At 39.7% G+C, this 24311-nt stretch overlaps 1 protein-coding gene across 10 annotated transcripts in view; it reads right to left on the reverse strand.

The window, feature by feature from the left end:
• LOC129249796 (inhibin beta chain) overlaps positions 1–24311 on the reverse strand; it is a 94869-nt gene that overhangs the window by 54615 nt on the left and 15943 nt on the right. For 3 of the 10 annotated variants that reach the window (XM_054889438.1, XM_054889436.1, XM_054889440.1), the window contains exons 2-3: positions 11280–14838; positions 1839–2699 (exon numbers count right to left, since the gene is read on the reverse strand). In XM_054889438.1, the coding sequence (XP_054745413.1) occupies positions 1839–2699; positions 11280–14838 (4420 nt within the window). Of the gene's footprint in view, positions 1–1838; positions 2700–11279; positions 14842–24311 lie in introns of all 10 variants that reach the window. The other 7 variants (XM_054889437.1, XM_054889435.1, XM_054889439.1 and 4 more) reach the window with 4 other exon arrangements.

The raw sequence follows: 24311 nt of genomic DNA on the forward strand, positions 1-24311 counted from the left end.
TACAGGAGGATTTATTTTTTACATTTTGCTCGTCGGCTTTGAACTTCGAAAAATACAGTCTTATGGTTATTAATGTAATCAAATATATTTAACGAATTTTTATTTTATCTAAATCATAAAACGTTCAAATGAAGCTCAAAATATTTTTCCAGTTTAAAAAAAAGCAATGTGCTTTGATGCCGTGTCACGCATGCATAAAAGGGAAACAAAAGAGAGGACAACTATTGCGTTACGAATAATACAGTCCCATACGTCACTCGACATGGAAGCAATGTTATTCATGTCTGTGTATATTCTATTCATTCGCGTGTATTTTCATTCCGTATACCTAATGTCCGTATAAGGGAAACACGCAAATATTGCATTTTTCACACTTACACAACGCACGCATACTTTTACCGATTTCTTTAAAACTTCACATAAACCATCTATGGACCAATACCAATGATCTGTGAAAGTTTGACTGAAATCGGTGAATGCGTTTAGGCGTGAATCGGCGACTAACGAACACAAAAAAACGTCTCCATTTTTATATATAAGATGGGCATGCTGATTGAGAGGCTGCTTTCCGCACTTTAACAAAGAAAGCAAAGAATAGGCTAGACAACAGCGCAGACAAACAAAGAGCTTAATCACGTGAAAAACGCAGGCAGACAAGGGAGTAAACAATTTATAACTAAGTTGCTCAAACAAGCCGCATATGCGTGTGAGTGACTGCTATGTGGTTGGTCCTGGGTTCGATAGCTACTGTGTACATGTATCATCAAAAGATAGGAAAAGTTCTAATAGCTCGAATGGTAATTGTCAAACTTCTGAGTGCCTTTCTGCCACGAAAAAATTTTCCATAAACACTGCCTGCCGCTGGGAAACGATATATGATAAAAGAGAAGTAGTTTTGCTGCCGCCGTAGCCGAAAGGTTTAGTGCTTGACTGCTATTCGTAGTCGTGTGTTCGAATCTCCGTAAAACACCAAAATGAAGAAAAAGTTGTTTCTAATAGCGGTCGCCCCTCGGCAGGCACTTGCAATCCTCCGAGTGTATTTCTGCCATTAAAAAACTCGTCATAACAAAAATATGTGCCATTCGGAGTCAGCATAAAACTGTAGGTCTCTCCATCTGTGGAACAACATCAAGACGCACATCACAAATAAGAGGAGAAGCTCGGCCAAATACCCATAAAGGGTATATATAATTGGCCCATGTATATATATTTTTTTTATCTGAAGGCAAACATCAAGACATAACCGAAACCGGAGTGAAAGGAACTTGTCCAATCATATAGAGGTGTATGTATTCGCCGAATGTTGGTGTATATGCTCAGGTAAGTTGAAAAACGTGAGTTTGCTTGGTATATAGGTAAATAGGTATATACACATCTATGCTCAGAAAATTGCAAGAGCTTTAGAATTTGTTACATAATACAATTGAGACCTAAGAAAATCCACTTTCTTTTAGTTTCATAAATTGAGGGAAATATATTGCGAAAGTGCCTATATTCTACATGCATACATACATATATAAGTACAGTAAATGTACATATGCCGGTTTTGTAATATTTTTTTCGACAGCAGAACCCGAAAATTAAATATTTAAATAGTTGTCGCTGAAAAGTATACCCATAAAACTCTGCTATTGCCTTCGCCACTTAGTTCTTCATCCTGACCCAGTTTCTCCTATTTAATAATTCATTATATCAATTTTGATTTCAGCTGAATAATTCAATTTTAAAAGGTTCAACAATTATTTTTGAAAATAGGCCAATTCGAGCATGCTTTTCATGATTTGCGAATTTCTAACACAAGCAACTGTGAATTTTCCAAATACAAATTTCATTCTTACCTTTTTCTGCAAATGTGATGATTTCTTGGGTTTCACCGAAAAAATCTTCACTTTCATACTGATTTTGACCTTGTGATATTCCATACTCAAGATGATGCAAATTATATTTATCAAGATTTTTAGCATGTAAAAATGCATCACCATCATTGTTATCGTAAGTTACATCCCCGGTTTCTGCTTCTCGAACTTCAAGAATGTCCACATTTAAGTTAGGCTTTCTACTACGCATAAGATATGTGAGATTATTTGTGCTTTTCCTATTATTTATTTTGCTGGATTCATTGAATCGGACGTTTTGCATGTATCCCTTATACTTCAGGTTATGACTCTTTTCATAAAAAGAACTTTTATTTATCATACGATAATTGGTGTACACTTTAAAAACAGGTCTTTGCGAAGGTGAATTTCTCGCTAATACTCTCTCATTTGCTGTTTTCACCATATCGTCTATACTTTGATAATCATTCGAGGCTTTGATTGGCATCTTAGATCTAGTAGTCTCTTTGTTGTGTTCATCGCCATTATTTCGATTCATAAAATGTCCAATAATTTCCTTCTTACCAATAGTGTTCTCCAATTCTTGGGTGCCCTCTAAGCGAAGTGGCAGCTTTGTAAGGTCATGTTGCCGAATTTCTTGGCTATCATCCGCATCTGCCATCATTTCCAATTGATGTGATCCATTTTCATTGAAATCAAAATCACTGACAACGCTGTGTATACCATCGGCGCGATATATAGTATCCCAAATAAATTGCTTGGGAAGGGGATGAGATACATTGGGCTTATGTTTCAGACCAAGTTTGGTTAGTATTTGCCGCTTAATGGATTCCAGACGTGTACGATCACTTTGCGCATTATGTGCTGCGGGTATTCATTCAAGGATTAATATTATTGATATTATATTCAGAGAATCTATAAATAGTCATGTACGTATACACATTTGTATAAAAACCCTCGATCTTTTTTTATAATTATGATGTCAAAAACAGAGAAGGTATAGAAATTGACAAAATTGAATTACCGAACTATCTATAAAACAATATAATTATTTTAAGTTAACTTGGTGCTATTTACATTATTATTTTTTTTTTTTCAAACTCAGCAAATCTAGAAGAGTCGATTCTGTGCACTTAATAAATTAAACATGAATATGTATTTACTATTTATCGATTTGGGAGAATTAAGATTTCAAGATTTTGCCGCTTATAAACATTAGAAAATCTATTAGAAAATTTCGCCTATTTAAATATATACAAAGGACGTCTCAATAGTGGAAGAACATAATTTGCAGCCTTCCATAAGTGCTAATACATTATTTCTCGAATTCGATGAGGAGTCTACAGGTATTCAATTGAAAGAAACCAGGCTGCAAAATTTTTCTAAATAACTTCCTCTTTTGAATGAAAATCAATATACAGACTCGCATGGCGGGCAATAGCAACCGAAGTAATTTTGTACTTGAATGACAATGATAGGAGAATTGGAGGTTTGCAGCACAAAGCAAATCAAAATTGATTGTTTTCCTACTTTTGTTGCGGTATAATTAAAAGTTTTCACTCAAAATTATGGTTTATTTTGAAAACATTTACTTAAACTGTTTCTACTACCATAGTCTTACTTTTATTCTGTAAGAAGCAGTGTTATGTTATTGAAAAATGTTAGTTATCACTAAAGATTTTCACTGTCACTAAATATGTATATAGCAATAAAGGTTTAGTGATAATGCAATTTTTTCCCTTATGATTAAACGTTTAGTGACAGTGCAAATTTTTCACTATCACTAAATATGCAGTGATAATGGAACCCGTGTTTTAAACACCACTGGAGAAGTAGTGGTAGTAAACGCTTATTGCATTTATTTTTTGGTGCATTACGCTCAATCCTGCGGAGTATATAGAATACCTGGCGAACATCTGCTTTATTCAACCTTGCTTGCACACAGGAGCCTGTGCGAGTGGGCCTTCCCTTGCTCCACACTCGTGGGACCAAAACATGGGATCGAAAGGAAAATCAAAAAGAAAAGCAAAGTCCGGGTCTCTCAAAAAACCGGAAGAAAGCAACTCCCCCAATGCTTCCACCAATGCTCAATCTTTAGGTGTGGCGCTACTAAGGCTTTCGTAGGAACTGATGGCGGAATATTATATAATATTTGATATGGGTGCCAGGTAAAGTGACATACTAGGGAATTGTAAGGTAGACAAATTAGCTAAGTCGCTATTTAATCGGTCAAGGAAAAACGTTTCTATGTTAGTTGCATTAATCACAGGTCACTGTCTCATAGGTTGACATGCTCAAAGATTGAACGTTGCTCAATTTAACTATTGCAGAAGCTGCAAGAGTGATGAGAAGAGTCCGTTGAATATCTTCTCTGTTACTGGCCCGCGTGACATGCCACTAGGTTTAGATACTTTGGGTCATCTTTTCTAAATGTTACTGATGTCCTTAGGGATATAATAAAACAAAATGGTTTATGTACATACATATGTATCGGGTGTTTTTTTAGCTGCATCGGTATTGATAAGAATGGTTGAGAACAGCTCAGACTAGCAAACTGTGTTGACATTTCTGTTCACTGAGGTTTGGAAAGACATCATGAATCGTTTAACGCCAGAACAACGCTTTCAAATTATGGAAATTTACTTTGAAAAAAATAAATCTGTTCTCGAAGTTCATAGAGCTAAGTGTTGAAAAAGACGCCAAAATGTCGAATCGTCATCGTCTTCAACTTGTTGGCTTTGTGCTTCGACTACGTGGAAAACTTTATATAAGGATCTTGCCTTATGTGCCTATAAAATACAGCTCGGGCAAGAATTGAAGCCCATAGTTTGCGTCGCAAGTTTCCAGATTATAATAAAAAAATCATTCCAACATTTCATTCCATATTTCTGTTTTGTATTATCATTTTAAGCTAAACTCACTAAATTAGCATGTAGGTAGTGTTCTATCGATACTTCTCTGGTTATTCGCAGCTAATCAGCTATTAGTATTGACAGGCAAATACCTAGACACCATAAGCTATATAATGAATAACACACTGACAACAATACATCAAACTGCAACGCAGGCAGGCCTGGGACAGGATATTGTATACTAGAAAGTATAAGATCCCGAATTGGCTCCCCCCGAAGCTGAACGGCAGACAATTGGGTCTTAAGGACAAAGCGAAGCCCCTCGGAGTAATTTTAAAGAGCCAACTATCATACAAGTACAATATATAAGAATGGAAGAAAAAGCCCAGTAACGCACTATATGCATATAAAATGATGTTGAGACATAGGGTCCATCTCCTTCTATAATGTACTGTGCTATTGAGGTATAGTCAAGCCGATACGGTGCTCTAGTGTGGTGGACCATCTAAGGAAAGTATTCAACGTCTCGGTGCACTCTGCACTACGGGTGTGATAAGAACTACTCCAACGGCAGCGCCTGTCACCGATTTACATTGCAGCAGAATGTCTAGTAGATAAATCTGTCGTAAGACTTAGCGCAACGACTGAATTTACCTGAAAAACACTCGTAAGGTTTGAATTATAGGGTCAATACGGATTATACGACTCCGAAATGAAATTAGGTGAGGAAAATCCGAACAGTAAAGAAGAAGAGGGGTGGAAAAGAGGAAAGAAGCTTAGCTCCAACACGCCTAATATATTTACTGGCGGCTCGTAAATGTTGAACAGAGTAGGTGCAGCGATGATCTAGCTAGGCATCATGCAGCTGTTCAAACTGCCTCATCACTTCAGTATCTTTTAGTCAGAAGTCTTTGCTGGTGGAAAGGCTGCAGAATTAGCATTCGCAAAGACATCGAGCAACTCCAAAATGAACACTTACGTGTCAACGTAGCGACAAAGGTAATAAACTCATACGAAATTCCATTTAAAAACGTTTTAAAATGCAGGGGAGTCATAGTAAGACTGACCGGAGACAGACGGTTACACATCTAAGGGCATTGCAGAAAACCAAATTGTAGATGATATTTCCTAGATCGCAGTTTACATGAAAACGACATACTAACACCCTTAAAGAAGATCCGGAAAGGCATCATTACGAACATGAAAGGACGGATAAACTGTCGGTGGAACAATCTAGCCACTTGCAAAACTGCGAAAATCATATGTACACAAAATGCAGATAAAAACGCCCGGTTCGTAATAAAGGGTGACTTTTTAAGAGCTATAGGAAAGTTTTTCAAAAGCACACACGTAAAATTCAGAAAAATTCTTGAAATTTTTATTTAAATCGATAGTACAGTCCATATAATTTAATGTTTAAAGATTATTTCATGCAAATGTTGACCGCGACTGCGCTTCAAATAGTTCATCCGCTTAGTCCAATTTTGGCATACTCTTTCCAATGTTTCGGCCGATATCTCACATATAAATGCTTTAATGTTGTCTTCCAATGCGTTAATTGAAGCAGGCTTTTCTGAATAGACATGAGCTTTAACATAGCCCACAAAAAATAATCTAAAGGCGTTATATCGCACGATCTGGGTGGCCAATTGACAGGTCCCGAACGTGAAATAAAATGTTCACCGAACTCGCCTCTCAACAAGTCCATTGTTACGCGTGATGTGTGGCATGTGGCACCGTCTTGCTGAAACCACATATCATGCAAGTCAAGCTCTTGCATTTTGGGCAAAAAAAAGTTGGATATCATTTCACTTTAGCGCTCAATATTCACAGTTACGTTACGATTCGCAGCATCTTTGAAGAAGTACGGTCCAAAGATACCTCCAGCCCTTACACCGCACCAAACTGCGACCTTTTCTGGATACATTGGTAGCTGATCTTCACTCCAAAATTGACAATTCTGCTTATTTACGTACCTATTGATCCAAAAATGAGCTTCGTCGCTAAACACAATTTTTCGATAAAAAAAGTGGATCATCGGCCAACTTTCCAAGAGCCCATTCACCAAAAATTCTGCATTGCGGTAGGTCGTTCGGCTTCAATTCTTGCACCAGCTGTATTTTGAAAGGCTCCTTACCGAAGTCCTTTCGCAAAATTTTCCACGTTGTTCAGTAACAGAGGCCCAATTCCTGCGAATGGCGACGAATCGATAATTGATGGTCATCATTAACAGTGGCCGATACAGCTGCGATATTTTCTTCAGTTCGCACAGAACACACATTTTTATAATATAATTCAATGATTTGCAGGCGTTGTTCGTTTGTAAGACGATTCATGGTTAAGTTATAGACCAAACTGAAGATGTTTGACAGTGAACAAAAAACGAAACGTGCGGCAGCTGTTTAAACTAACTGATTCAAAAGATAATAGCTAAAAAGTCACCCGTTAGTTCTATTTAGAAAAGAAATCAGAACTATCGTTGGTATACTGACGGGGCACAATTTGCCAGCAGCACATGCATACAAGATAGGAATTACATAAAATGATAACTGCAGAAGGAAGGGAAACTTTAGAGCACCTTCCATGTTCTTGCCAAGAACATGAATGTAATGCTTAAGAGCTTTGCAATGTGAGAAGTTGGATTGTATCTCAGGGTTCAAATTTTCGAATTTACTTAGATTCGCAAAAGACTCAGTCTTTCCATAAAAAAATTACCGGTCGCAAAAAAATTTATAAAAAATAAGTGTATTGTGGTGGATAGGAAGCAGATAGGGTACGCGATGCAATAACAGTGTTGTACTACTGCAGCAGGTCAATGGTGGATAGAACCCAGAATAATACACTGCCTCTATACAGCGGGAGTTGTGTGGTTGATTAGCCTCGCAAGGTTCTAATCTCATCATCAGTGCTATGTCAACCACGCCATCGAAAGCTTTATATGCGGCACTAATCTTTCTTACCGTAGATTTGTCATTGATAGTCAGACGGTAAAATCCTTCAAACAATTGACAGAAAATTCTACGGTAGCCATGAAATGCCACGCCTTTCTTAACGAGAAGGCCGAGTTATTTTACCCAAAAGTAACACGAGGGCCTGGCTATTGCGACATCGAGAGGAACTGTAGGGTAGACGAACTGGCGCGACGGGGCACCAAACTGACTGATGAGTACACATACAATCAATAATGACAGAATAAGAGATTGCGCCTCGCTGTGTCGTAAGGACCCATGAATAAAAAAACAAAAGGAAGGGGAATTACTTGTTTGTGAAGAAGAAGAGTAGGCGAAAACAATAGAAACAACCCAACTCAAAAAATAATGTGCACACACATATACTTTCTAGCCACGGCGTCTTCCGCATAAAAACGAAAAAACTATATTTGCAGGTTTTATATTAATTTATGCTTAACAATTTAACATGCGGCACTTCGTTTCCATTCGTTTGTTTAGTTTCAATCTCACAAATCACAATATTACCAAGCCATTCACTGAATTTTCACAAACATGTAGTTCCTCATCCTTTTGTTTGTTCTGTATTGGGCTGACGTCAGACTTGTCAAAATCGCGAAAAATAAAGTAACTGTTTTGGCAGGGCGCCACCTATGCTTTTCAATTCGCCCTGACATACAATGGCACACCAGGAAATTTATAAGAATAGCGAACGAACCAAGGTGGATTTATTATAGGTGACAGCATTCACCTAGCTGAATTTTTCGCCGTAGATATGGCTTACGTCAAAATGATATGCTTTGTTTGTATGTATTGGTATGCTTACATTCGTATGTTTACATTTGATTACTGATTTTGATGTGATGCTTGGACCAAACGCAACAACAAATACATGTAGGGTTTTATTTATATGTGGTTGCTGTCACCTATAATAAATCCACCTTGGAACGAACGCTCGCGTAACGAAACCTTCTGCAGAATCGTCCGACAGTTGTGGCGGCCTCTCATCCCAGCGTTACGCACACGAAATCTCTGTTAAGCCGAAAGAAGTATAGTCTTAGTACGCTGATTTTCGTTATAACGGGGCCCCCGTCTAATAGGTAGATACTTTCTGTGTCATTCTCCTGCTTTATCTAGACCAAGATTTACCATTTTAGGTAGACCATTATTCAGTGAGTCAAAATATTTAACAAAATGTCTTCCTGAAAATATCAAGAATACATTGCAATTAGTACTCAAGTTATGTGACAATTTAATGCGTTACTGAATGAGTAATTATTGATACAAAATATTTTTTATATCCAATTGATTTTTATTAATTACTTTAATCGGTTTAAAATAATTACGCTTTGTTTTTGAAATATTAGATTAGGTTAGGTTGACATGGCTGGCTGAAAGCCATCACATAGACCTACTGGTCCTTAGTAGTACCAGATGGAGCTTGACATTTTCGTTTCCTTGAAGTAGGCTTCTTGTAAGAAGCCTGCGTCTTTTGCGAATCTAAGTAAGCTTTGAAGCTCTAACCCCGAAAGGCATTCTAACCTCTCATATTGTAGAGCTCCTAAACAATTCATTTGGATTCTAGCTAATGCACGGCAAGAACAAAAGGTGTTCTAGAGTTTCCCTCACTTCTAGTTCATTGCAAAATATGCAATGAATCAGTCTTTTATTGTTTGTAATTTCCATCTTGTATGCGTGTGCCGCCAACAAATTTTGGTCTGTCAGTATACCTACGATAGTTCTGTTGTCCTTTCTAGACAGGGCTAGTAGGAATCTGGCGTATTTATCTGCGTTCTGTGTACACATGATTTTCGCGGTTTTACAAGTGGCTAGATTATTCCACCTCCTGTCTATCCGTATTTTCTTGTCCGCAGCGATGTCAGGTATACCGTATTTAAAGGTTTCAGTATGTCGTTTTCTTGTTCGAATTGTGTGTAAACAGCGCTTTTGGCAATCTCATCTACAATTTCGATTCCTGCAATGCCCTTATGTCCGGGTACCAAATACATAGGTATGTCTGCGGTTAGTCTCTCTATGACTTCCCTGGTCCGAAGAACGTTTTTGAAACGTGAAATATTAATATTGAGCACAAAGGCGTCGATTGGATTCAATATTGACTATTTTTGGTGTACAAACTATGTAGATAATTACGCCTAAGCTAACCTACGTGTGGTACCGGTCGTATTTTCCTTTTCTATAAAAATATATGCACATACATACATATACAAATTTTAATTAAATTATTGATAAAATTACTTGAAAAAGAGTTATCAAAGAAATACAGAATCAAGCTGTAAGTTGAATATTGCTTCGACAAAAGCACTGAAATTTATTTTTAACACCAACCATTTTCTTAATACAAAATGCGTATATTACTATTAAAACATCTTTTTTCATATTGATTGAATAAAAAATTATATGTATGTGTTATTAAAATCAAAATCACTTTAAATTGATTAGTGTTAATAATAAACGCTTGTGCATTGCACGTGTTTTCAAACAAACGAAAATCAATATCTAAAGGTTATCTTGTATAAAAATTTTCCTAGGGTAACCAGTAAACAATCCTCCGTTTGATTTAAATCTATTTAATGTGAGTATGAAAATCGTAGACGCCATCTCACATTATCGTACAATGAGTAAGATTTGCGATAACGGTTTTTAACTTATTTGAAAAAAAATCCATATGTATGCACATGTACTGTAAATTCAGTTGATTTAAATCTATTTAATGTGAGTATGAAAATCGTAGACGCCATCTCACATTATCGTACAATGAGTAAGATTTGCGATAACGGTTTTTAACTTATTTGAAAAAAATTCATATGTATGCACATGTACTGTAAGGTCTCTTTTTATGCGGATTATTTTTATGCGATTTTAAAGCTGCGCGTTTCCATCCAAAAATTTCTTGAACAAACATACCTATAGGCTTATTTAGGAAGAGATAGTTTTAATAGCTTCAGCCGAGATGATATAAATGAATTGCTTGTAGACGATGCCTTAAGTGACAATGATATTATTGATCTAATTTTAGATGTCGTCGTAGGTCTATAAAGTGATAGTGACGAGGAAAAAAAAGAAACAAAAGTTTAATTACTGATTGTATTGATTAATTACTGATATTGTGAAAGAGCTGCACAGAACGAGAATGAAGTTTGAGAAGATCCATCGCCTTTACCGCAAGTATTTATTGCAGAGACAGTCTCTTCTGATGATGCAGGTGATTTGGAACCACTTCACAAATGGTGCAAACCATTACCAGATAGCGATGATGATTAAAAAATGTAAAATTATATTATTTTTCAATAAAATAAAATGAATTAAGTTTGAACACAAGTTCATTTAAAGCTTTTATATGAATTCCTTTCAGATATTCGAAATAATTTATTAATTTTACTTCGTTGTTTTGGTTTTATGCGATTTTAGAAAATTACGGAACGTATCCCTACTTCTTCAAGGCAGTAAAGTATTTTTTAATTCGAATTTTTGTATGCGCTTTTCTGTGGAACGTGTCCAGAGACCTTACAGTACATATAAATAAAACCCCCAAAAAATTAACCCTCTTGGAACCTTCTGTTTCATTTGTATACGCATATATGAATAATATATGTATGTATTGTATTCGCGTGATCAAAACTCACCTTCTTCATTTAGAAAATCAACTTCAGCTTCCGATTCGAGCCAGTCGTAATGCTTGCGATTGATGAGCACAATCGAATCGGAATTGTGTGGCCGAGTCTGCTTTTCATTTGTTGCTGCGGCTATTATGGAAGCCCGTCTTCGTGAAGACAAACAATTGTCACTCCGTATGCTCTTGCCATTGATATTGGTGTTTTTTCCATACCTTAATTTGTACTCGAATGACATAGCGGCCTCATCATCAAAAGTTGTTGTTTTTTGTGTTTGTGTCGCTTTGATTATAGGTTTATGATTTGGGGTTAATAAAAGTAAACTTGTCGTTATCCGCGTTGGCTGTGTTTGATATTGCTGCCGTTGGTGCTGGCAAACGTGTGACGGTGTAGAAAGCGGTTGTAGAGGAGCTTTGTCTGCTGTATGTGTTGCTGTTTCTGTTTGCGTTTGAGCTTGAGTAGTAGGCTGCTGTGATTGGTTATTTCCATTTATACTGCAGTTCACGTATTTCGGTCCCTCAAACCATACCAGTCCAATGAACAGCCACACAAGATTTTGTCTAGTTCGGCTTCGGCTGATACGTGCTACACCAGCTGATGCTGTGCAGCTTGGTGACGTTATCATTGTCGGTGTTGGTGGCGGGTTCATCATTTCCTTTCGTGTCCCTTCACTCAAGGCGATCATTTTGTGATTTGATAGACGTATTGCTGCTAACATTGATACAGGCGTTGTGTTTGATAATATCAAGTGCACGGATGGTACATTTGTTGCGATTGTTTTGCACTCTTTAACGTCCCATATATGCAAGCGGTGTAGTACCGTGTCTTTTTCACTACTTATATGTTGCTGCTGGAGTGCAACAGATTGCTGCTGTTGCTGTTCCTGCTTATTTATTCGTCGTCGTCGCCGTCGTCGCCTCCTTCGGCGATGTCGCTTCCAGTTGTTGCAAAAAATTTTACATAAATTATTCATTTTTAATTGTTGATCGTGCGCAATGCAAATCATTTGCTGTTGTTGTTGCTGCTGCTGTTGTTCTTTTGGTACTTTGATTACAATAGCCGCCGATCCCGGTACAGATATTTTCACTCGAAGCACCGCAATGATGTACCGGTAAAAATAGTCCGCTATATGGATTAATTTATCAAATAAATATTTGCCCAAATATATTGTACCGCAACGGACGTATTGCATTAAATTCGATTTTTTTTTAGATATAGTCTCTTCGTTTTCTGTCGTCGCCGTCGTTGCTGTTACCGTAGTGACATCTTTAGTGAAAAGTAAGCAACAGTGATGTAGGTTTTGGTACCGATATAATGTACCAGAGGAATTCAAATGTGGGCAGTCAGAACATGGATAGGTGAAATTTTTTAGATTGGATTGGAAGAAATTTCTATAGTCATCTAATTTGTGTGGTACTCTCTGCTGCTTAGGTTGATTTAGGTGTGTTATTGTGCTTCCTGCTTCCGTATTTCTGTTGAGCTTAATATAGCGCGTAAGGTGTTGATTATTTAACCTGCTGACTAATTGGCAGTATGGACATGTAATTGATGCTGACTGTAATTTTATCCAGCAACAGCAACCGTAACAGTGATTAAAACAGCAATAACAATAGCAATAATAGTAGCAGTATATACAATGCGGATAGTTAAAGGCATATTGCCGCCAATAAGTGTTGCAACTACCACTGAAATTTCTTCCAAATGCGTACTTATACCGACGATAACAATAAAAACACCAAAAACAACAGCATAAGTCGAATTTGATAATATCATGCATGCAATGTTTCCAATCGGTATTATTATTTTTTGTCCTTCGATGTTTTATTGCTGTCACAGGTGTGCAGCTCAAACTCATCGATACGTCAAATTCTGCTGCCATTGCTCCCTTTGTTGATTTTATAGATTTTACTATCTTTGATTTTTGCTTCGTGTTTGCTTGATGGCTGTGAAGCTTTGCCCCCGGCCAAAACAACTCGCAAAATGTTTGCGCCTTCTTTTGCGCAATAGCAACATTTAGGGCATTGTAAAATTCCTGACCACATTTGAAAAGCCAAAGGGTTTTATTAAAAAAGTCATTGGCGGCGTGCCCGAGAGGCAATTTGGCCTTGGCTTTATTTTTATATTTTTTTAATTTAAGTAATTTTTTTCGGGACGATTTCAAATAACGACTATTATTACGTACTTCGACATACTTATTTTCATGGTTTTCTGGTATAGTTTCAGTGTGATCAAATAAAGGTTGTAATATCACGAACACTTTGCGTTTTTGATGGGATCTGTCGTCATTACAACAACTTTCAGACCTATTGGAGTCGGAAAATTTCTGTTTACCGTTGCTGCATACGCCACCATTAAAACAATTACAGTCGTAACAAATATCGATAATTGGTAGCTGTTGAAATATCATTGTAAAAAGAGCTAATCGGCTACGAAATATCCTGTTGTCTTGTGGTATTAAAATGTAAAGTACACGATCTGTTAAAATAGTCTCATTGTGAGTGAATGTAACGGGGCTAATAACAATAGTCGTTAGTAAAAAATGCTGGCATGTATTTTTACAGTTTTTCGAAATTTTAGCAACTGTTGCTCCCGGTACTCCAGACAAAAATATAAGTTTTCCGGCTGTTGTACACACACCTCTGGCATCTGCTGATATCGAAATATCAGTAGATGGACTAGTGGTACCTTGAACGAAAAGTGCAAATATTTTCCCGGTAATCACTGCAAAAACTGTCAACTGATTCTGCCGAATTGTGTATGGCTGCTTCTGCACAAGATCTTGCTTACTTTTCCATTTTATTAAAGCCAGTTTCATTACATCACATACACAGTTCAATGCAATTCCGCGTTGCTGATGTAACCTTTGTCGTTGAAATAGTGTTCTTGCAATGTTCCAATTTGAACAACAGCAAAATAGTTGCAGTTGACGCCAGCAAATTATGGTTCGCTGGCGTACATAGCGCAGAGTAAGAGGAATCACTTCTACGAAAATGGCGAGAAGCATAAACAATGTTACTTCAAATATATCATCAAAGTAACGCTGGTTATTTGCTTTTGAAACACTTCGTTCACCTTTAGCGCTACTACAAGTGATACGCTCTTTTCGTCTCCATTGCTGTTCCAAACTCCAACTATTACTGTTGCCATTTCCATTTGACTGGAGTTCCTTATCTTGGCTTTTACTTTCATTTAGCCGACGAAACAGATCGAAGTTTCTATACCTGATATCATTGCAGTTTTCAGCGTTTTTATAGTTGTAGTTGAAATTGCGCCGATGATAATGATTGATGCATAGTGTGAAGTAAACATTGCATATGATAATAATTGTGGTTGCCGGTGAAGATGGATAATTAGGTTCCGACCGAATATTTGTTATATTTGCTGCTGCTGTTGGCCACAGCCAATTTTGGCTCGCGGCACTTCTGCTGTCGCTAACATTTACTGCACTGGATAGGGGCAGCAATAAAATTGCTAAGTATGTCAGCTCCAAACAGCAAATCATAGAGAATTTAAATGCTTTTATAACTTTCATAACCACATTGGATGTTGTCGCTGAAGCTTTGGTTATCGACTGCTACAGTTAAGAATATACATATGTAACTCACAGGTAAAAATACTAAATTAAACTTTAATCAAAGTATTTTTAAACATACATACATATGTGCAGTAGGGTGGCCTATTGCTCTTCCAAATTCCTGCAATTGAATCATTCACCTCTAAAAATGGTACTCACTGGTGTAAAAATAGGTCCATAAAAATTAAAAATAAAATATTAACAAAGGAGTTCTGTGCTTTATAGCTACTGCCATTTTTATTGTCTTATGAGTAAATAATACATAGGCATTTACACTGAAAGCCCTAGCATCCAGTGTGCTACTATTGCAAGCGTTATACTGTAAAAGGCCTTTCAAGAGTGACGCCTAGATGTCTGTACTACAGAAATAATTCCTAGACGGTACCTTTTTATGTCATCTTCGACACTTGTCATATGTATAATTTTACATGACAGAACAACTCGTTCAAATTATTGAAACGTATTATAAAAATGTCGATCTTAATAGATCTTTTTAATGTAAGCTCTGTTTAGGATATTGCTGCTGTTGCGCAAATCAAACCTTGAACATCTATATCTCGACGTTCTTAACAATTAGGCATTCATAAATAGATTGTTTGGCGGATTTTACTTGAGTCCATGCTCATGGTGGATATTCAATAGTGTAATTTTTCATAAATAGTTGAAAGAAACTAAATTTTTACAAGTTTTATTTTTAAACAAGGTCCAGGCGCATCTTTTGAAAGAGCCTTTATATTACTATTACCCTTACTATTAGGAGTACTAAAACCAATTTCGTTACTTTGGCGGTTTGTTAGTTTTCAGTTCGGCAAATATGTTTAACTATACATATTTTGACTTTTTTCTATTAGTTTGGAAATGCTCTTTCACACCAGCTGAGTAACTTGCGAATTAGCTTCGATTCATTCACTGGATGAAAATACCCTTGAAATATAAATATTTTGAATAAAACAATAACTTACTTGGTTTTTTTCCTTCCCTTCACGTCTGCCAAGCTTGCCACCGCGGTTCAAAGGTGCTTTAGTTGGGTTTACAAAAACAAAATATGCGTGAAACTGCCAAGTAATGAACCAACGAGCTCGTGGGAAGACCCCTATTATATATACCTTTGCTGCGCATCTTGATGTTGTCCACCGAAACGGGCCAACATATTTATGCCGCCTCTGACCGGCACATGTTTTTTTATAATAAGCTGTTCATGTCAGAAGAGGTCTGTTCTTGCCAGAAACTAAGACTAGGGACTACTATTAGCAAAAATATTATATTATACAATATTATATTACATTATATTATATTATATTACATTACATTATATTATATTACAGGTTGGCTGATGAAAGTCGCTACCAAAAAAAAATTGAATAACTTTTTTTCTTTTTAAGTTATCTGTTCCATTTTTGTTTTAATTTGCAGATTGATCTTTAAAATTTAGTAAAATGGATAACTGGGACACGCAAATAAGAATTTGGATAGTCCGCCGCTATCACGCACTGGAGTCTGTAGTTTTGGTACAGAGAGAGTACAGACGGATGTTTGGCGGCGATCCCCCGAGCAGATGGACCATAATGAGACTGGTGAATAATTTTGCTGAGCAAGGAACAGTCGCAAGAAGGCCTTATCATCGAAACCCACCGGTTCGGACGGAGGAAACGATCGCTGCTGTAGCTGCAGCTATACAAAGCAATCCAAGGGTTTCAACAAGAAGCTTATCTGCTCAACTTGGTGTCAGCCGACAGTCTTTGCAAACAATAATGCACAAAGATTTAGACTTATTTCCCTACAAAATTCAAATGGTTAACAAACTGAATGCAGCAGACTTGCCGATTCGCTTGGAATTTTGCCAGAAGATCCTGCAAATGGTGGAAGAAGACCAAAACATGTTAAACTGCCTTTTCATGTCTGATGAGGCCCATTTCGATTTAAACGGCAATGTGAACAAACAAAATTGTCGAATATGGAGTACTTCTAACCCACAGATACTCCACGAGACGGAATTGCATCCTCTTCGCGTGACAGTGTGGTGTGCGGTTTCTTCACGCTGTATTGTCGGGCCTTATTTTTTTGAAGAAAATGGTCACACCGTTACGGTTACTGGAGAGATGACAGAGTTGCGACGAAAATTTCCCAATAAACTGATTTCAAGAAACTCCGAATTTCGTTGCCCCCCAGGTCGCCTAACCTTACTGCACCTGACTTTTTCTTGTGGGGTTTATGTAAACAAGAAGTTTATAAAACAAAGCCAACAAATTTGGATGAACTAAAACAATCCATTCGGGCAACAATTGCGGCTATTCCTGTCGCAACTCTCAAAGCAGCAATGAACAACTTTTTACTAAGATGCCGCACTTGTGTCAACGAGCATGGGGGGCATTTAAATTCAATTATTTTTAAAACTAGTTAAGCTACATTTAATAAAATTTAATGACCTTCAACGTGAAAAAAAATAAATGAATTCCATATATTAAAAAAAAAAGTTATTTGAGTTTCTTAATGTAGCAAAATTCATCACCCACCCTGTATATTATATTATATTATATTATATTATATTATATTATATTATATTATATTATATTATATTATATTATATTATATTATATTATATTATATTATATTATATTATATTATATTATATCAGGAGTGAAATCCTGTGGAAACGGCTCTCAGGTAAATGTTGTAGACCGCCTCCGTCCTGTTAAACCCGTGGCGGGTCTTCAAGTGCGTTCGAAGCTACGTCGCCATTAAGTTGGCGGTACAGGCTCAGATGAGAAATTCCTGACTAATGCCATCCTGGCTCTGAACGCAACAGCCCATAAGGTTTTGCGTCAATCCTTTGCGCGGCCTCCCTGCAATGCATAGATAACCGCGGGGAAAAAGCGGCAACTGTACATCGAGCAGAGATAGCGGCTTGAGGCGAGGACCCTTATAAACATGAACGCACAAACAAAAACACAACAGACTCAACAGATAAGCAAGCTACAGACGCCATTGCAACAGAGGGGATCACCTGGTTACGAAGGCCTGGAAGCTTTCAGAAGAAGAAGTAAAATTCAACATTCGCCACCGCGAATTCTGGGAGGAAAAATGGGACTCAACGAGAGGATTGACGCCTCTCTGACACCATCCTTACCAGAAATAAACAAAAAAGATGCGCTAAACACCCCTACTGATGAACAGGGCCTACCCTCCGAGAAAAGTTCACCAAAGCAGGAGTTCATAGCAAAGATGAGAACAGGAGAAGAGGAAGCTCTCATGAAGTGCCGCCTCACGCTAGGGAAAATGAAACTGGCAATGCTGAAGCAGAAAAATATAAGTATCGACGAAAAAAAAGGTGTATCCGAACTAGACGAGCTCTTCGACATTATTGAAAGCCTGAGACGAAACTGGACTAAAGCGGAACACGAAGCCAAAAAAGTAAGGTCGGTGAAATCAGCAGAAGTCCAAAGTGACCCAAGTAATTTGATCACTCCTGTATCATCGAAACGGGCGGCCTCGAGCCCGGCAGAGCAAGGGACGGGGAAAAGAGTATGTGAGAGTGGCAAAACTGATTGGAAAACAGTGACTAGAAAAAAGACGAAAAAGCAAGACGCTGAAACACAAATGAAGCAGAGACCTCAGACAAAAAAGGACGAAAGGAAACCCAAACAGCGGTCGGAAGCAGTACTCTTCAAACCAGCGGAAGGACGAAGTTACGCCGAAGTTCTGCAAAACCTCCGCCAATATGTCAAATCAGACGAGAACCGTGTGGAAGTTCGGGCAATAAGGAAAACCAAATCGGGCGCACTCCTCCTTGAACTAGACAAAGGTATAAAACTAGGACCAGAGTTCCATGAAGCTCTGAGGAGCAAGATGAAAGATATCGCTTCCGTAAGCGAGCTGAAAAATAAAACAACAATTGAGATACGGGACCTAGATTCACTGACTACAGCAGACGAAGATGCAACGGCCGTTAACCAATTATTAGGCGAGACCAACGAGGAAATCACTGTTAAACTATCAGCACCAAACAGCCGAGAACAGCTAAAAGCGTATGTGACGCTATCATCAGAAGGCGCAAACAAAATTCTCCAGAAGGAACGCGTTAAAATAGGATGGATCAACTGCAAAACGAGACTCTGCATTGACAAAAAGAAATGCTACCGGTGCTTTGAAACCGGATACTTACAATGGCAGTGTAAAGGGCCTGATAGAAGGGGTAAAGGACTGCGTATACGATGCGGGAAGTCAGGACACAAAATTAAAGAATGCAGCAGCCCACCGGATTGTTGTATATGCCGAAGTAAAGGTGTTTCTGACACAGGACATATGCTAGGCTCAGTACGATGTGCGGTCTACAATGAAATCATGTCGAAATGATAAAGATTCTACAAGGAAACATGCACAGGAGCACTACGGCAGACTTACTTCTGCCGCAAATAATGCTGGAACAGGAAGCAGACATAGCGGTTCTAAGCAAACAGTACGCCTCTTCAAGTGTTGGATGGTTTATAGAAGATCCCTCTTCTACAGCAGCAATATGGTGCAAGGATAACACGAAACTCCAAGTGACGAACAGTGGAACCGGAAACGGGTACGTCTGGATGAGGAGCCAATGTCTCACAATTATTAGCTGCTACCTTACAGCTGGCGATAGCATCGCTGACTTCCAAGCTAAATTGGACAATATTGAAGACACAGCTCGCCAAATAACCGGGCACACCATCATCGCCGGAGACTTTAACTCTAAGGCCATGGAATGGGGTAGTCGAACAACAAACCCGAGAGGCCAACGAATAATAGACATGGCCGCTAGACTAGGACTCGCCTTTGCAAACGTGGGCAATAAAGCTACCTTTCGAAGACGAGGGTGTGAAGGCACAATTCCGGATATAGCTCTAGTGTCTGAAAGCTACGCACGCAAAATACGTGAATGGACAGTTCTGGAAGATTACAATGGCAGTGACCACCAGTACATTACCTACTGCGCCGGAGAGACAAACGTAAACGCAACGAAACGCATCAAAATCTCGCGGAAATGGAATACATCAAAACTTGACAAAGCAAAACTTATCGCTAAAATTGACGGTGGCCAACCACACCACGAAGAGCCAAGTAGCGCCAGACACAAAGTAGAGATGACGCTGAATAGGATAACGCAAGCGTGCTCAGCAGCAATCTTCTTCTTAATTGGCGCGATAACCGCTTACGCGATTTTGGCCGAGATTAACAAAGCGCGCCAGTCGTTTCTTTCTCGTGCTAACCGGCGCCAATTGGACACACCAAGTGAAGCCAAGTCCTTCTCCACCTGATCTTTCCAACGCAGAGGAGGCCTTCCTCTTCCTCTGCTACCACCAACTGGTACCGCATCGAATACTTTCAAAGCCGGAGAGTTTGTATCCATTCGGACGATATGACCCAGCCAACGTAGCCGCTGGATCTTTATTCGCTGCGCTATGTCTATGTCGTCGTAAAGCTCATACAGCTCATCATTCCATCGTCTACGATATTCGTCGTTGCCAACGTGCAAAGGTCCAAAATCTTACGCAGAATCTTTCTCTCGAACACTCCAAGCGTCGCTTCATCGGATGTTGTCATCGTCCAAGCTTCTGCGCCATACGTTAGGACGGGCATGATGAGAGTCTTGTAGAGTGTTAGTTTTGTTCGTCGAGAGAGGACTTTACTGCTCAGTTGCCTAATTATTCAAAAGTAGCACTTGTTGGCAAGAGAGATTCTACGTTGGATTTCAAGGCTGACATTGTTATCGGTGTTAATGCTGGTACCTCAATAAACGAAGTCCTTTATAACCTCGAAATTATAACTGTCAACAGTGACGTGGGTGCCGATACGCGAGTGCGCCGACTGTTTGACTGAATACAGGAGGTACTTCGTTTTGTCCTCGTTCACCACCAGACCCATTCGCTTTGCCTCTTCATCCAGTTTGGAGAAGGCAGAACTAACAGCGCGGTTGTTAAGGCCGATGATATCGATATCATCGGCATACGCCAACAATTGTACGCTCTTATAAAATATTGTGCCTGAGCGATTAAGTTCTGCGGCTCGTACGATGCTCTCCAACATCAGGTTAAAGAAGTCTCACGACAGTGAGTCACCCTGTCTGAAACCTCGTTTGGTATCAAACGGCTCGGAGAGGTCCTTCCCAATTCTGACGGCGCTGCCTCTTGTTGAGCAACGTCATCTTACATAGCCGTATTAGTTTTGCGGGGATACCAAATTCAGACATAGCGTAACTCCAGGTAACTCCTTTCTGTACTGTCGAATGCAGCTTTGAAGTCGACGAAAAGATGGTGTGTGTCGATTCTCCTTTCGTGGGTCTTTTCCAAGATTTGGCGTATTGTGAATATTTGGTCGATGGTAGACTTTCCAGGTCTGAAGCCACACTGATAAGGTCCAATCAGTTGGTTGACGGTGGGCTTCAGCCTTTCACACAATACGCTCGCTAGAACCTTATAGGCAATATTTAGAAGACTAATCCCGCGGTAATTGGCGCAAATTGCAGGATCGCCCTTCTTATGGATTGGGCAGAGCACACTTAAATTCCAATCGGCAGGCATGCTTTCATCCGACCATATTTTGCATAGGAGCTGATGCATGCACCTTACCAGCTCCTCGCCGCCATGTTTGAATAGCTCAGCCGGCAGTCCGTCGGCGCCCGCGGCTTTGTTCTTCTTTAGCCGTGATATTGCTATTCTCACCTCGTCATGGTCGGGTAACGGTACGACAATTCCGTCGTCAAAGATTGGGGTATCGGGATCTTCACATTCTCTATGGCATGCGCAGCTGTCACCGTTTAACAGGTTCGAGAAGTGTTCCCTCCATAATTTAAGATTGCTCTGTACGTCAGTCACCAGATCGCTGTCTTTGTTCTTACAGGAAAACACCCCGGTCTTAAAACCTTCTGTAAGCCGCCGAACTTTCTGGTAAAATTTTCGGGCGTTGTTCCTATTGGCCAGCATCTCAATCTCCTCGCACTCACGTATTTCGGTCTCGCGTTTCTTCTGTCGGATAATACGTCTCTCTTCCTTTTTCAGCTCTCTGTAGCGATCCCACATGGCTCGCGTTGCGCCCGATCGCAGCGTGGCTCTATAGGCGGCATCCTTTCTTTCTGCGGCAGCATGACATTCCTCGTCGTACCAATTGTTTTTTCGGGCTCGCCGGAATCCGATTTCTTCTTCGGCGGCGGTACGTAGGGAACGAGAAATGTTGCTCCATTGCTCGTGCATGCCAATTTCGTTGGGCAGTGCTCTCCGAGAGCAGGAGTGAGAGCCGAGTGGCGAATCTTCTGGCTGTCTGTTGTGATTGCAGCTTTTCGATGTCGAACATTCTTTGCGTAGGTAGATGTACGTTTTTTGCTGCACAGAGGCGGGTGCGCAGCTTGGCTGCAACAAGGTAGTGATCCGAGTCAATGTTGGGCCCTCGGATCGTGCGTACACCTAATACACTAGAAGCGTGTCTTCCATCTCTTACAACATGATCGATCTGGTTTCGCGTTTTTCGATCAGGAGACAGCCAGGTAGCTTGGTGTATCTTTTTATGCTGGAATCTGGTGCTGCAGACTACCATGTTTCGGGCCCTGGCGAAGTCGATCAGCCTCTGTCCGTTACCGGATGTTTCGTTGTGCAGGCTGAATTTTTCGACTGTGGGACCAAAAATTCCCTCCTTGCCCACCCTGGCATTGAAGTCGCCAAGCACGATTTTTATGTCGTGGCGGGGGCAGCGCTTATAGGAACGTTCCAAGCGCTCATAGAAGGAGCGCGAAGGTCCACAATTGGAGCAAAGAGCATAGTAAAAGCACGGAGCATAAATCATGTTTCCCGATCAATCGTGCTCCTCGCTACAATCGATGTAAAAAACGCTTTCAACAGCGCAAAGTGGAAAAATATGATAGACGTATTTGAGAAGCGGTTCAAAATACCCCAACACCTGATGAAGATGATCCGCAGCTACCTCAAAGATCGCGTACTCATTTATGGTACAAGAAGAGGACATCGGACAAAAATGATAACCTCTGGCGCGGCCCAAGGGTCCATACTAGGCCCCGATCTCTGGAACGTCAGCTATGACGGCATCCTCGCCATCGACATGCCCGACGATTGCTGCCTAGTAGGATATGCGGACGTTGTTGCGGCAGTAATTACCGCACGGGACTTAGACGCAGCAAGGCGAAAACTTACACAAACGATGACAAGAATCAAGACATGGCTCGATTCGCAAGTCCTTAGCTTAGCTCGGGAAAAAAACAGAGCTGATACTATTCACGAGAGCGCGCATACCTGTAGGAGTGGTAATGCCAGTCTACACAGAGAACAAAACAACCTCAAAAGTGGTGAAATATTTGGGCATCAAATTCGACAACAAGCTGACATACTGGGCACAAATCCAGTCCGCTGCTGAAAAATCCACCAAAACAATCTCAAGGCTATCAAGACTAATGGCTAACATCAGAGGACCCATCGCAAGCAGGCGGAAGCTGCTCATGGACACGACGGTATCCATTTTACTATACTATCCTGGCCAAGGCCTAAAGAACCGCCGCCCTCCGCGTTGCTTCAGCTTATCGCACTGTATCTGAAGCAGCAGTACTCATAATTAGCGGCACGGTACCTATGAACCTGCTAGCGAGAGAGCGAAAAGAACTATGGAATTTTAAAAAGAGCGAGCCATAGGAGACTACACACGCGCCCGCACTAAAACGAGCGCAAAGCAGCAAATTAGAGCACATACACCGCAAATATGGCAAGAGCGATGGGAGTCAGAGACGAAAGGCAGATGGACGAAGAGACTTATACCAAATCTAGACAAAAGGTAAACAGACAGTTCGGCGAGGTAAACTATTATACTACACAGATGCTATCTGGACATGGATACTTTTACAAATACTTTAACAAAATAGGCAAGCAGAAACCACTAAATGCATCTACGGAGGTGCACTTATTGACGACGCAGATCACACTTTCTTCAAATGTGAGAGATGAAAACTAGATCGCAAAGCTGTCGAATGCAGACTAGGCCCCTTAAGAGCTGACAACATCACTGATAAAATGATAGAAAGTGCAGAAAATTGGCAAATTATTCGCACGTATATAGAGCGAGTCCTACGTGCCAAAAAACTTGACATGGACAGAGATACTTAATCGACATGCTAATATATCTGACTAGAAGATAAGCCGACAACATGAAGCCCCGCAGATAGAGACACAAGAAGACGAGCCTATAGCATGAATGCTGGCTACAAATATGGTGGACCCAGCGTTGGTGAATAGAATTGGTCCTTTTCATGGACACCGTTCTGGACCCTCCCGAAGTAATGCACAAAGCAGTTCCGACAGGGGAGTCTCCCCAGTAGAGGAGGAGGGACTGTTTTAGTAGCCACACCATACGACGCAGTAGACGACGGTTGCTGTAAGTGCGAAGGCATTTTGAACCCTACCTCACCCACCCAAAAAAAAAAAAATTATATTTTATTATATTACATT

Source organism: Anastrepha obliqua, chromosome 6, assembly GCF_027943255.1.
Source record: "Anastrepha obliqua isolate idAnaObli1 chromosome 6, idAnaObli1_1.0, whole genome shotgun sequence".
NCBI classification, from domain to species: domain Eukaryota; kingdom Metazoa; phylum Arthropoda; class Insecta; order Diptera; family Tephritidae; genus Anastrepha; species Anastrepha obliqua.